The sequence below is a fragment of the Pelodiscus sinensis genome, chromosome 11, assembly GCF_049634645.1.
Source record: "Pelodiscus sinensis isolate JC-2024 chromosome 11, ASM4963464v1, whole genome shotgun sequence".
Classification (NCBI taxonomy): Eukaryota; Metazoa; Chordata; order Testudines; family Trionychidae; genus Pelodiscus; species Pelodiscus sinensis.
This window is the reverse complement of record NC_134721.1, coordinates 14,660,785-14,676,206: the sequence shown is the minus strand read 5'-3', so window position 1 is coordinate 14,676,206 and position 15,422 is coordinate 14,660,785. Positions and strand designations below refer to the sequence as shown.

Genomic DNA, 15,422 nt, shown 5'->3' with positions numbered 1-15,422 from the left:
AGAATAGCAAAATACATAACAAACCTGATTGTTGGTTTAGGATTTCCTTTTACTTCACAGTTCAACTTTACTTTATTTTCCTCAGAATCCAGTGGAAAAATCATACTGTTTGGTTCCTGAATGAAAACTGGCCCATGCAGCATATTGTCATCTGTGTTATATGGAACAGAAATGTGACATGTCTTAATACAGTTACAGAACCATAATATTACAAATATAAAGTATCAGAGAGAGGTGTATATAGCATATCATTAACCCTAGAGATGACCATATAGCAACTCTATTACTGGGAAAGAAGCCAAAAAGATTAATCTTACAATTATATTATCTCTTATGTCACTATTTTTACACTGACTGCTGGGATTTCATTACAGGGAACACAAATATAACTAGTTGGCAGATTAGAATTTCACATAGTCCTCAGTTCTGCAATTGATTGTGAGCAGGCCTATCCCCCTGGCCGACACATATGTCTATTAAAATTATTGTGTTTATGGTTAACATAATTTGATGTAGACATCATCTTTCAGAAGTATTTTATTCTGAAGCCATATTTAAATTTGGTATTAAAACGTGAGCAATTGATTTACAGGTATTTAGAGGGCCTTATAAAATCCTGCATGATAATTGGGTACTGTTAATCCTCTGTGTACTGAGGATTTTATAATGAATGGGTTCATTGAAATATTGTCATTTCAAAGAGATTCTTTGGCCATGGTATTGTAAAATACCTTTCATATTATAAGGGCATAGATACTGTCTCTATTTTTTGTCTTCATAGAATCACAGAATACTGGATCTGGAAGGAACCTTGATAGGACATTGAGTCACTGCACTCATGGCAGGACTAATTTCCAACTAGACCATCCTTGGCATTTCTTAAATATCTCCATTCATGGAGATTCCACATCTTCCCTACACAGTTTATTTCAGTGATTAACTATCCTGACAGTTAGGAAGTTTTTCCTAATGCCCAGCTACTAAGAGGTAGTAGCTAGTTCTGCAGAAGAATTTTTCCATTGACATAGTGCTGGCTTCATTAGGGATTATGCCACTCAAAGGTATGAATTTTTCACACCCACTGTATAAGGTAGTTAAGTCAACTTAAATTCTCCAGTATAGACCAGGTCTAAGTTTATTGTAGGATAAGCTCCTACATGTTTAGCCACAGAAAAATGGCTAAGTGGAGATCGTGGCAAATAGGTGTTGAACTTTTCAGAAATAAATATGCACTTCCTTTTCCTTCCCTCCAAGGTGTAAATTAAATAGTCCTAGATTGGTGGGTAAGAGTGAAGATATTATGCAACGAATGTGTTAGCCTATTCTTAGCAATGCTAATATTTAGCTCCATGCATAATAAAAGTACAAAAAAAAATATGGAGAAGGTTAGGTATTAGGAAGGAGAGAATAGAGAGATTAAAAGAGCTAAAAACAATAGCAAAGAGGGTATAATAATATACAACCTTGGATAGGTTCTCATCCATGCCCACCCACCCTAAATTACTGTACAATATTAAGAGGCTATCTGGTTCAGTGAAAATAAAAAGCAATGCAAACCGTCAACCAAACAATGACTATTAGAACTTCCAGAAGAGTTTAAAAAGTTAATTTAGCTTTTCATCTCCAATCTTCTGCTTTCAGGCTCCTATGCCTTCTAGACTAAAATTGGCAGCAGAACTTAAATTGTGTGAAGGAGACAAAGCAGGTGGTACTTCTGACCTAAGTGCAACTCAAAAATATAAAAGAAAAAAAAACTCACAAAAAAGCTATCACAAGATTTGTGGCCCAGTTTCCTTACCTAAGCTTTAATAGATAAGCCTGGATAAGAACTGGAAAAACATCTGCATTTGCATGCTTATCTGAACCACAGAATGTCCTGATTTCATAATCAGAATCCGAATTAAAAATCTATCAGTATGTTAGATTTATTATTATCCATGATTTTTTGGATTGTTTTCTAGGAGTTATATTAGATACAACTGTTAGAAATGCAAATACTACTCTAGTTTCTCACAAACAAAGATTAGCAACTAACAACTCAGGCCAAAGATATTTTAAAACTACAAATTAGGGCAAACTCCCATTGTGATCTAACTGGACTTTTTAAAGTGTTGTAAAAGATTCACATTTTAACAATGATCCAGACAATTTCTGAGCTTTATAACTTGTTATAATATGTTAATAGAAAATTCTTGGAATCACCAGCATCATGTCATAATTAAACATAAAAAAGTATTTAAAAAAGTAACACCAACATTATTATGTTTACACACAGTTTGTATTACGATATAAATTTATTACCATTACAGATCATGTTTCTGAGTGATTTGATATTATCTTAATATTAATTGTAGATAAAAGAAAGCTAATTTCTTTCTTTCAAAGCTAGTTCACCTTTCTTTTCCTTTTGTCAAACAGCTTTTGCTGTTTTTTTTAAATTGCTAATCAGTATTGTAAATAACAGTTCTTTGCTAGATGTCATATGGCCCCAATTGGATTCCATTTGAAGTCAGAGAGCCTTTTCATTAACCTTAAGAGGAGTTTGATCTGTCCCTCTATAAAATTTATGGAATAGGCCCTTAATGCTACAACACAATCTGCATGGCAAATACTTATGCTCTTGTAGAGTCCTAGTCAAGTCAACAGGAATTTTCTGGGGGCCTCTGCTCTTGCAGAAGAGCTAGCAAAGCAGCTACAACTTTGGTGTTGAAGAATGTGATAAACTAACGTAACCCAAATTCCATATGCCCAAAATTAGAAGTGGAATAAACTCCATTTACTCATGTTTATTCTCAACTACCACTACAGGTTGTGGCCTAAGTATAGTTCTAACTTGAAGCCTTCTGAGTGGCTCCAATCTCCTAATTAAGAAGGATAAGGATTCACAACTGAATTAGCCATTTAAGTAATTTATTTTACATTAAGTTATGCGATCAGACTTCCTGGTATTGCTCCTGCACATCATTCAGGCTCTCTGTTCTCAAGAGAACTGGCAAGGGTGGGAGAAAGAAAGAAGTGATGGTGAGGCTAGAAATAAGCCAAGGAACTGTAATACTTTGATTAAAAAACCCTGAAGCGATCAGATATGAGGAAGAAGTGTCTGAGTGGATCCATGCAGATCATGGGCAGGCAGCTGGGAGAGCATAGAGCCAATGTAGGTGACCTATGGTATATATTTGAGAACTCTGCTGAGTTATTTTGAGATTTCAGAACAACCGCAGCAATTACCTCAGAAAGAAAACTCTGCCTTTGAAAAAGACACTGCATAAAGATTATCACAAAGCTACATTTCCCAAATCTCCTCTACTCAGCACAAAAGGGGATGCTCTAAGCAAATACCTTCACCTGTTGTATTTATCTTTATTTTTAAATACTATTAAATATGTCTGATTGATTCATATATTATTCAAAACGAATTTCACATAATCTCTACTCTTTAATTATAGCAGTGTGCATTTTACTGTTGGTGGCAGAAATAGAAATACAACAACCATCTTAGGTTTAGATTGGGATATCCTTACTCACTTCTTTTATGCATAGGTACTTTACTCCTTGAGTAGCTTTATAGGCATCAGATGGACTAGTTAAAGAGTAAAGTTTGCAGCATGAGTAAAGGAATTGCAATGTAGTCCATAGAAATTATAGCTTCATCATTTATACCTGTACTGACTAGGTTTCTAAACTAAAATTAAAGAATGTTTCAATTTCTCAGATTCTCCCAATAATTAATGCTAATTCTATTTTTGTTAAGCATCTAATTTCAATAGACATGTTGTTCTAAGGCTCAAATTCTAGGGCAATGGGTGCCAAGAAATATCATAGACAAACTGATCGATCATGCTGAAATAGGGGAAATTCTATTAGTCAGGGAAGCTTGCTGATGTAGATATCTATTATATCGACCACATTATCTATGTTACACCACATCAAGATAGTTCACTCACATTGTGGTGTTGTTTCATATTATTTCAATTTCAAGTGTGATGTGTCAGCTTACATTGCACCACATCATACTGAAGGTCACAAGATCACATGAAAATATACCTCATTTTAAAAAGGGGATGGTTGTTGTTAAACTCAGATACTCAAACTAATAAAAAGGAACACAGAAAACTTGTTTTTTTATTGCTGGTCTTTGGAAGACTCCAGGGAGATATGGTAGTTGGCATCAAAGTACAATTTTAAGGATATTTAAAGTGATTTATTCCTACAAAGGTCAATATTTCCTCTTTGGCAGAGAAATCGATATGGTTCTGGTATGAAAGGTGGGGCAAAAAACCTCAGTGTTCCAGAGGGTCATAAGTATCTCACTCTGCGCCAATATTCTACCAGAGCCATCCTTAGTCATATACAGGATCTGTAGTCATGTAGGACACTTGAAAAGCTGGGGTACCATTCCATCCACTCACCTCTTCCTATCCCTGTTCTGGAGCTCTATTTCCTCAAGAATGGATTTAATTAACTTAAAAGTGAAAAAGCCTACTAGACCTATTAGCAGAACATTGAACCTGTGAAAAAGTCATTCAAGTGTTAAGGAAGCCACTTGACAGGCATTTGTCCACTCCAAGTATATGCTGTCAGTTTCTAAATTCCAGTACCTTCATTTAAAATTTGCTTTAAAAATATTTGATTAGTTTGTTTCTGAAAATTACCAAATTACATCCCTAAAAAAATCATCATCCCCCCTAACCCAGGCCGCCATTGGGCACAGGGGCATCAGTTTAATAGTACAGGTGGCACCTCTGAAAAACCAGTACTCTCTGGTCCAGCAACATCTGTAGTCTGACAGGACCACAGATGCATCTGGACCAGAGTCTCCAGGAGCCTAACGGCAGGAGGGCCAGCAGGACTGGAAGCAATAGGAGTCCAAGCAAGGCCGGAGTCCATTGGCAGCCCTTAGGAGCATGGGGCAAAGGCTAAAGCCCCATGGCAGCCCATAGCAAGTGAGGCTGGGGCTGGAGCCTCGCAGCATCAGCTAGGGGCGAGCAGGTCGGAGGCTGGAGCCTTGTGGCAGCGCTCAGGAGCATGAGGCCAAAGCACCATGGCAGGAGTCAGTGCCTGGGATGCCCAGGGAGCTGGCAACAAGTGGTGAGCTTGAAGACTGGAGGCAGGGGACCTCCTTGGACTGGGTCTGTTGGGAGCCTGACCAGGCCTGAATGAGAGAATTTGCTAGATAAGGAGAGGTCCTGTACTGCATAGGAGCCCATAAATCCTAAGGATGTCTTTGTCCACCAGAAATGCAGCATGTCTGGAGAGAGACCATGGAAGTGGATTAGTTGCTTCATAGACTGTTCCATTGTCCCTTCCCATAAGCCCCAGTTCCAAAGAGACCCAATGAACTGTCTACAGTGATCAGATTTCAGTACTGGTGCCTAAATAATTTACTTCAGAGGGGTAGCTGAGTTAGTCTGTAACAGGAAAAACTTAAAAAAACAACAAATAATCTAGTAGCACCTCAAAGACTAACAAAACATGTAGATGGTATCATGAGCACAACCCACTTCTTCAGAAGACAGGAGTGTTAGAAGTCCAGATCCAAGAATTTACATTTTCCTCCTCAGCTAGTGCACCAATTTTGACAAACAGATGAGAGACATTTTTTAAGCATCAACCATACTGGTTCATAAAATGTGTAGACACGTGAAATTTGGCATTATACTTTTAAGAAATAAGCGCAATTTATTTACATCATTTGTAGGCATTGTGCTGGGTAGTTAGCAAACTAGTCACAACACACAAAGATACCAAATTCAAAGATAGAAATTACCTCAGAAAAAAAAGGATTTTGATAATAGATTTAATTAACATGTATTAAATCCACACAAACCCAGAACAAAATGACACCAAATGTAAGTTGCTTTCCACATACTGAAATGCATGCACTTGACATTTTTCTTTTACCCTCCATCCCATCCCAACAACAACTTTTCTGATACTTAACAACAACAACAGACACAGCTAAAAATAGTAGTTGGATTTAAAAAAAAATTGCATTGGTTAAAGAAAATAAATGAGAAATTCTGTGAGCAGCTGTTAGAACAAAAGTAGAACAAAAGGGAGAGAGAAAAATTACAAAGCACAATTAAATTTATTTCTCCAATGTATTTCTGAGTGGCTATTCTTTCTTCTTTCTCTTCCTAATTACTGTCTGTATATAGCCAAGATATGCAGGTCCAATCTGTTTAGTCCATAGTCCACACAGTCATGTTGCCACAAACTCATGTATTATTGAAACCAGAACATGGTCCTCTGATTGTGTGTAATAACAAATGAGCTACACTGATTTATGCCAGTTGAAGATCCATTCTAAAGAACTCTAACTTCGCAGCAATTAATAAACAGGATAAAATTGCTTGTCTATTTTCTTGTATGTGGAAAACTAGTATTTGCACCATAAATATGATAGTCTTGCTTAAATTACAATATTGCTGGATAAAAATTAATTTAATACATGCAGTATCTAGTATATTATGAGGCAAATACATTTTACTTTACTATAATGTGTCATTTTGTGAAAAGAGATTTGTTATGCAATGCTTATTATTGTAAATTAATCAGTAGCTTTCAAATTTATCACCACAAATGATGATTATTTATATGGAAGTAATGGCAAGAGATCTGAATCATGGATACAAGCCCACTGGGCTAGTCACTGTATAAATATATACCAAAAACCTGGTCCTTGCACTAAAAGGCTTACTTATCTAAGGATATTGATAGAGACGCAGCCGTGTTAGTCTGGTGTAGCTGAAACAAAAGACAGAACTATGTAGCACTTTAAAGACTAACAAGATGGTTTATTAGGTGATGAGCTTTCGTGGGCCAGACCCACTTCCTCAGATCAAATAGTAGAAGAAAATCGGCACAACCATATATACCAAAGTGATACAATCAAAAAAAAAAAAAAATGAACGCATGTGAAATTGACTAATCAAATTTTAGAACAGAGTGGAAGTGAGGGGGGAAGGTAAGTTTCTGTGAGGTAATGACATAGGGGTGATAATTGGGAAGCTATCTTTATAATGGGTGAGATAATTAGAGTCTTTGTTTAAACCCATACATAAAGTGTCAAGTTTACTAGATGAAGTTGTTAAAAACAAGATAAAAATAAAACTAGTATTAGTTTTTTTAGTTTCTCTCTCTCTCTCACATACACACCCATAGCCAAATTACCTACCTACTCACTCACCTATACACCTTCCTGCCTGCCTACCTACCTAATATATAAAATATACCAGCTACCCATGGGCCATGATTTACCAACTGAGATCCTTGACATCAATGGAAGTCCTTCTATTGAGTTTAGTAAGCTTTGCATCTGTCTTAGTGGGGGAGAACATGTATGCGATTATTTTAATTATACTTTCTTTTAGGCAGTTACTCCTATAAAACGATGATTCAATAACCTTACAAAGATCTACTACCATATGGTAGTAGATGCTCTCTTTGTGCTCTCATAGTGCTCTCTTTGATCCTTCACTTTCCAGCACCTACTGTGTGATCTGTGTCATTCTTTACAGACCTATTACATTTCTGTGAAAGCACAAGAAATACCCTTATGGATAAGTTATTCTTTCTATTTGTGTATTCTCACAATCCTAGATTTCTTTTGAGTTGCATCTGTTACTCAGTACAGGGTCAGTTGACCCAAAATGAACATGGAGGAGCCTTAAGCTTAGGGCCAGTTGTGAACAGTGATTCACCTCCATAAAGCATCTTTTTTTTTTCCTATCAGCAGAAATAACCAGAAGCAAAGATCAAGGTTTTAACTCCTTTGAAAGGTACATGCTTTCTTATACTTGAGAGGCTTTCATTCAACATGTACAACATTATCTTGGATTTAAGGAGACACACAAAAGTACAGAGACTGCCAAGCTGGATGTAGACCAGCATCCTGTCTTTGACAGTGTCCCGTAACAAATACTGCAGAAGAAAGTCATCTTCTCTTCCAAGTTCTATTGAAGCGGGACAGCTGTGAATTAACAACTGGCCTCCTGCAACCACAGTCTCAGACATAGCTGAAAATCAGGTCCCAGGTATACATTGAACATAGGAATGTATCTATATTTTTACCCTTCATGTCTGGGTTCCAATACACTGTCTTGGGATTGCAGGAAAGCCCAGACCTGAGCCACTATCTGTATTAAAATGCAGGACAATGTAGCACTTTAAAGACTAACAAGATGGTTTATTAGATGATGAGCTTTCGTGGGCCAGACCCACTTCCTCAGATCAAATAGTGGAAGAAAATAGTCACAACCATATATACCAAAGATACAATTAAAAAAATGAACACATATGAAAAGGACAAATCACATTTCAGAACAGAAGGGGGATGCGGGGGGGGGGGGGAAGGAAGGAAGGTAAGTGTCTGTGAATTGATGATATTAGAGGTGGGGAGAGTGGGATGTTTGTGAGTTAATGGTATTAGAGGTGATAATTGGGGAAGCTATCTTGGCAATGGGTAAGATAGTTTGAGCATTTGTTCATTCCTTCCCGGAGAGTGTCGAATTTTAACGTGAATGACAGTTCAGAGGATTCCCTTTCAAGTGCAGATGTAAAAGGTCTTTGTAGCAGAATGCAGGTGGTTAAGTCATTGAGAGAGTGTCCTTTCTGGTTAAAATGGCAAGAAACTGTTTTTTCTTTGTGATCTTGTCTGATATCTGTTTTGTGGGCATTAATCCTCTGGCGAAGTGTCTGAGATGTACATAGCAGAGTGCGATGGTGACCCGAGTGAGGGCAACCAGAGTACACAGAGACAAAATGCTTTGCTGTCTCTCATTGAGGTAGGCAAGCAAGCAGGGAAAGCTGAGAACCAGCTGTCCGGGGGCGTCCCTTTAAGCACAGGCCTCAGATAGCCTCAGGCAGCAGCCACACAAAGTAACTCCTGACCTGATGTCCTGCTGGACCTGGTTCCAGCCAGCCTTAAATGTGAATCAGTGTCTACTCAGTGTGGACGTGCTATTTTGAAATAGCAAAATGCTATTTCAAAATGTATGTTGTTTGTAGATGTGTTATTTCGAAATAAGCTATTATTTATGTAATAATAAATTATGTAAAATAAAATAACAGTGTAGTGTAGACGTACCCTGAGAGATGTAACTTAATCTTACATCAACAAATGTCTTTAAGGTTGTCTAATATCCTATCATCTTCACCCTATTTTACTCAAACCTCTCCTCTTGAATACCTAAGCTCTCCATTTGTAAAAAGCCCTTTCCCTGTTTTCTTCCACCTCTCTATATTTAATTCACCTCAGCTACTTTTACTGAAGCTTCATTACCAATTGTTATGGAAGAAACCTGAATTAATATTGCATACTTTTAAAAAAATGCAACTATGATAAGCACAGAATATTAAAGTTAGTACTGTAGTTATATCCCCACAGATCTCACTTCCAGCCCCACCACCTTATTAATTTATTTAAACTTTCAGGTCAATTTGATCTGACCCTCCCACTACTTGCTTTTCCATAAATAACCTACAAACAACAGGAAATATGGTAGAAGCAAATCTGTTTGCATATTTTCCCTCTCTATTGATTTTGGGGCAATTTCTCTATATTCTCATAATGTGTGTCTATAAAATTGCAAGACTACTTATTTGCAAAGTCCTATATTAATCAATAAAATTACCCATTTCATGAGAGTAAGCATAGAAATTGACCAACCAACACGGGTATGCACACATATTTGGAAGATACTGTGGAAGAGGCTTCTTAGAATATATTCCACATGGAAAAACCATATAGTATTTAAATTATATGCAAATACTATATATGCTGCTCATATCTGACATTTTCATTTTATGTTCAATCATATATTAGCTCAGATATTTTAAGAAGGAGAGTCTACTATTTCATATGTTACTGAGTCAGTAATGCATCATATAAAATATATACTCTGTTTAGGTATCTGAAACTCATATTTTATTTACACTACAATTTTAAATGTATAGGTTTCCTCATAACATCAGATCCAACATTTGGTTAAAATAACCCTAAAGATCTTGAAAGCTTTTTTAAAAAAATAATCTACTGTATATTTTCTATATCAAGGAGTAGTTCAAACCAGACAGGCAAAGTAAGACAACATTCAGCATGATGCTAAGTACTAAGCATTGTCTGTCCGTACATTTATTAAAATGAAACTTGAAAGGACTTTAAAGTAAACTGAGGTTAAACATTTTAGTTCAAACAAACAGGTGGAAGTTGTTCTTATTCTCTCTGAACATTACACTCAGTGATTGATACTGTTAGCTAAGTGGAACTTTTAAAATTTCCATTGAAAATTATGGCCAATTTGAGAGACGCTTTAATTGAATATTTCACACTGTAGGGAAAGCTAATAAAATTGAAGAGACAATTCTTGGAATATATCCAGTTTAAATGATAAAAATCCTTTCCTTGTTTTCTTCCTAGGGAATTAATTTTAACTACCTATTGCAATGTATTTTCACACAGAGTTACAAATCGGTATTTCTGCAAGACAAAATTGTGCCTTGGGAACAGCAGCTCTTTTCAGGAAAATAAAAAGCCCGATAGATAGGACAGCTGAAGGGCATCACTGATTAAAACAACATAATGCTCTTCAAGTAAGTTACTTATATGAAGACTTCCAGATCAAGAATGAGCTAAACTCATTCTCAATTTTTCTCTATTTTTTTTTTGTCTCACTTCAATTACCTTTCATTACATCAAGTGCACAGACATATGTTGCTAATAATATTGAACGGATTCGAATGAGATTTCACAAAGGACATTTCTAATAAAATAAATAAATCATACTGCTAAGAATGCAGACTTAAAAAACAAATAAAGAAAAAAAAACAAGTTGCACCAGGAATTTTTAGTTTGATAGAGTACAGCTAAAAACTTTAAAATGTATTTGAAAATGAATATAAATGTTCCTGCAAGAAGAGCTGTTTCATGGAGGATGGTTTCCTGACCTTTGTATGTTTGCAGATGCTTGGCATCCTTCCCTTGCTGCATAATAGCCATGCCAACTTGTTTTTAAGAAACCAAGATGATTAAGACCAGACATGCAACCATGAACATTCTCAACATAAACCAATTTGAATCCTTTGAGGTCAACATTGTCATACTCCACAGATCTCAAAGATAAAGGATCTGGCAACACCAACCTACAATCAATTGACCTTAGCCGTGACTAAGATCATTACAAATTCATCACAGATAATGGAAAAGAGTATTACCAAGTTGAGGCACTCAGCCTAGTAAAATGGCAAACTCCTACATGGGGTGGGAGCAGCTGGTGGCTCCTGTAAGTTAGGTTAGGACAAGCAATTACTCTTGACCTCACTCACTGCACTTCTGCAACTCTGAGCAAAGGCCTACAGGACCATACTCCAAGCAGCTCCACCAGACATCTCCACTCTTGTCTCTCCGTTACTTCCCACAGACAGGTGTGACGATGGGGGGAAGGAACAAAAGAGGAAACTGCCCCAGGACCCTGTGATTTAAAGGGGCCAAGAGCTCCTGGTCACCACTGCTGCTAGCCTTTCAATCCCCACCAGAGTGCTGCATGGCGTGCTGTAGAGCCCCACAAGGTGTGCTTTGGTGCTGAAGGTGAGGGGACACGATCCAGGTGGCACTGAGGGGGCTTCCCTGGCCCTGGCCATTCCACCTGACAACCCCATCCCTTCTGGGAGCATGGAGCCAGCACTCCCTCATCTTGTCCAGGAGCTCAGCGAGTTGGTCAGCTTGCAGCTGCTCGCAGTTCCACTGGCTCCAAAGTGTGGCTCCCAAGACCCGGCCCAGTCCCAGAGCCTACAAAGCCAGCTGAGAGATCACGATTATGCTGAGTGTAAGCAATTGTGGAATCGAGAGAAGTGGTGTTGCATATTGAGCCAACTGGCACTTCAGCTGCGAGTGTTGTCAAATACACCTTGTGGCCAGTAAAAGAACCACAAAAATCCATAGTTTTCCTCTGCTTCTGAGGATGCAAAGAAACAAAACTAGTCCAGTACAAATGCAGGTATGGAAGAGTGCTGGCACTGAGTTGGTTGAGGGAATGGGCAGACCACCGTATGTTTGTAAATTAAGTATCTGAAAGATAAGAATCAAAGTCAAAGACAAGGTTAAATGTACATCCAGCTCAATGTAAGTGGGCTTTTACTCAAAGCTCACTGAGCAGAGTTGATCAGTCACTGATCCAGGGAGAATAAGTATGGCTCTCTAGTCTGGGAGGTGGGCACTCATCTGGGGGTAGGGATGACAGTCCTTGATCCAATTAATATTTAACTATTTAACTTTTTATATAAAGTGGAATTGTTTCTATAGGAGATACTAAGAGCATCCCACTTCAGAAAAGCTACTAGCCTGGAACAAGGAACACCTGACTTCAAGTCCCTGCTTCAGCTGTGGGTATGCCACCTCCCAGGTAAGTACCCTAATTGCTGGACTATTGGCTATATATGGTCAACACTACTACCCCTTTCCCCATCTCCTCTTTTTTTTTTTTTTTTTTTTTTTGAGTATGCTACATCAGTCTTCTTGTGAATCTAGCCTGAGAAATTAAAAGGTTTCATTTTGAAAATGTGAAAATTAATTGTATCAGCATTTTCCAACCACCTTTTTATTTTATTAGACTGTAACTTGTGTCACCCCAACAGTTCCTCACTAAGCTTATGATCACAGATGCTTTCTCTTCATTACAGGACAAAAAACATGAAGTGTCTGGTTTACTGACCCAAACGTTCTAACACCAAACTTCCCTGAAGTTGGCATGCCACAGCTGACAAGCAGATATAGTCACACTACTCTGTTAGGGTTTACTTATGTTAGCCCAATATAACACATGATACAATGCACAATTACAATGCATATTAAGAATAGATAAAGCACAAGGGTATATCTCCAAATCCTTTAACATGGGATAAGTTATGAAAGATAGACAAACCCATCGCATATTTATTTGTTGTTTTCAATTTCTGAAAGTTAGAAATTGCCCAAGGGACATTTCTGAAAAGTAGTTTAAAAAACAAAATCAGTCCTGTGCTGTTGTCTTATTAGTTAAGTTTGAGCCTGGAGGAAATTAGAGTAAAGATGTACAACCATGGAAATGCAGAAGTATAATGGGATATTCCAAATGCTATTGCTTAACTATAGCAATATCTGTAGCGATACTATAGGATAAAGAAAAAATACAAAGAACTTCAAGAAGAGAAGCTATCATAAATATGGATTCTGTTTTTAGAAGCAAAATAAGATAGTAGTTTTTGCAGCATCTTCAGAAGCTGCTGGAGAATGAATTTATTCTTCAGTTGATCTGTATGGGATTTTAGTGAAATAAGTCAAAGTCAAAAACACCACTGAAGCATTGGGTTATTTCATGAATTAAAGATGCTGCATCTAGAAGTTTTTAAAGCTTTTTTTAAAAATCTGATATGTTTCTTTTACATGTGCCCCGTCTTATTAGCTTTTGCTCTTCCCATCATTGCCAGAAAATCATTGGCTACGTCTACACTATGAGCTTTTTGTCAGAAAATATGCAAATGAGGGGCTCATTAGCATGTCGCAACATCGTTAGCATATTTTATGCCACTTCTTTTTTAGCAAGGGGTTTTTGTGCAAAAAGAAGTAGTGTAGAATTTTCGTGTTTGTGCAAAAACCCAATTTTGAAAAAAAAACCATCCACACTGCTTCTTTGTACACAAAAACCCCTTGTGCAAAAAGAAATGGCAGAAAATATGCTAATGATGTAACAACTCATGCTAATGAGTCTCTCATTAGCATATTTTCTACCAAAAAAACTTGTAGTGTAGACCATGGAGTTTGGACTTTATATCCACAGTTTTGGTGCATGTCTGAACCAAACCAAACCCATACTGTGAAACTTGGTTTTTAGTTGTTGGTTATTCCTTCTCTTTTGACCTTTTTCATTCTCCCAAATGTATATGCAGTAAAAATGGAAGGCACTTTGCTATCTGCCCAATCAATTCAAACTTACTGCTTATATACATCAGAAAACATTCTATCAACAAGTTTCTCATGAGCTCCTCCTCCACTAGCATGTGCAGAACCACGCTAAACAGATATGATACAGTATTATAGGAAATTGATGCATAGGATTATTTAAACTATCATATTTGTGAGCAGAGGGAGAAATAAAGGTTACGTTTGAATTTCTTCTGAAGTATACACGCACATTCACATGCCTCAAATTTTACCAGTTGTAGCTGGACTTCCTCAAATTGGTATAATTGCCTAGCACATTAAAACAAAAATGGGTTCTGTTGTTTGGTGTTGAAAAATGTTGTACATTTATTTTAGTATTAGAATTCAGGCACATCTATAGTGAACGTACAATTTCAACTAAATTACCACATATTTTATAGTTAATTCTACCAGATCTTGGCTTTTGTAGTTCCAAATTGGGGAAGTCAATCAATGAGGGTATGTATACACTACCCTCCTAATTCGAACTAGGAGGGTAATGTAGGCATACCGCACTTGCAAATGAAGCCCGGGATTTGAATTTCCTCATTCCACGAGGAGTACAGCTAGTTCGGATTAGGGTTCGAACTGCCGGCATTTAAAAATGGCGCCGGCCGGCTTCATGCAAATGAAGCCCGGGAAATTCAAATCCCGGGCTTCATTTGCAAGTGTGGTATGCCTACATTACCCTCCTAGTTCGAATTAGGAGGGTAGTGTAGACATACCCTGATAGTGGGACCTTTTTGAGGGAAATTTTTTTTGAGGGAAAATTTTTTTGTTGCTGGTAGCCTGCTCCGAGAACGTCATTGCTCTCAACCATTTAGACAGCTGTTTCTAACCATCTTCTTTCTACTCTTCTTCCTCATGCATCATGCTGATGACCTGTCATAGACACTGCACAGAGGTGCAAGTCATGCTTCATACATGAGGAACTGTGGCCATGAGTTTTTGTAATTCAAAGCTAATTGCTTATATACACCAGAAAATACTCTATTAACCAATTTCTCATTAATTCTTTCTCTATTAGGGAACTGAAATTTGGTTTGGGACAAACTGGCTGTTCAGTCTTGACAAGGGTGACAGGATTGACTGCTGAGAAATCGTCCTTGCTTCTGTTTCTGAGAAAGCATGTCCTTTCTTTGTCAAATAGTTTTGATTTTGTACACACAGTTAGAGACTTCAGTTACCAGTGTATCCAAATAGATAACCAAGAACATCTTTTCATTGGCATGTGGCCTTTCCTATTTGATCGAGCTCTCTCCACAGCAACCCATGTAACTTATTACACTGAACTTTACTTGCATCTACTCTAAAAATCACTCAGGAGTTTGGTCTAGCACAGAAAGTTTTTAGATAAGTTATCAATTTTCTCCAGGGACTGCCCTGGTCTGCTATTCATTTCTGGGAATAATTCAAGGGGTTACCTTTGATGTAATAGCTTCCTGTCTAGCTGAAAGTTTGCATC

General features: G+C 37.4%; 1 protein-coding gene across 13 annotated transcripts in view; it reads right to left on the bottom strand.

Moving 5' to 3' along the window:
- The window catches only part of LOC102454172 (contactin-4), a 731,510-nt gene that overhangs the window by 274,782 nt on the left and 441,306 nt on the right, over positions 1–15,422 (bottom strand). For 12 of the 13 annotated variants that reach the window (XM_075938683.1, XM_075938679.1, XM_075938672.1 and 9 more), the window contains one exon: positions 25–151. The exons of the other annotated variant lie outside the window; for it this stretch is intronic. In XM_075938683.1, coding sequence (XP_075794798.1) covers positions 25–151 — 127 coding nt within the window. The remainder of the gene's footprint in view (positions 1–24; positions 152–15,422) is intronic. 13 annotated transcript variants of the gene reach the window in all.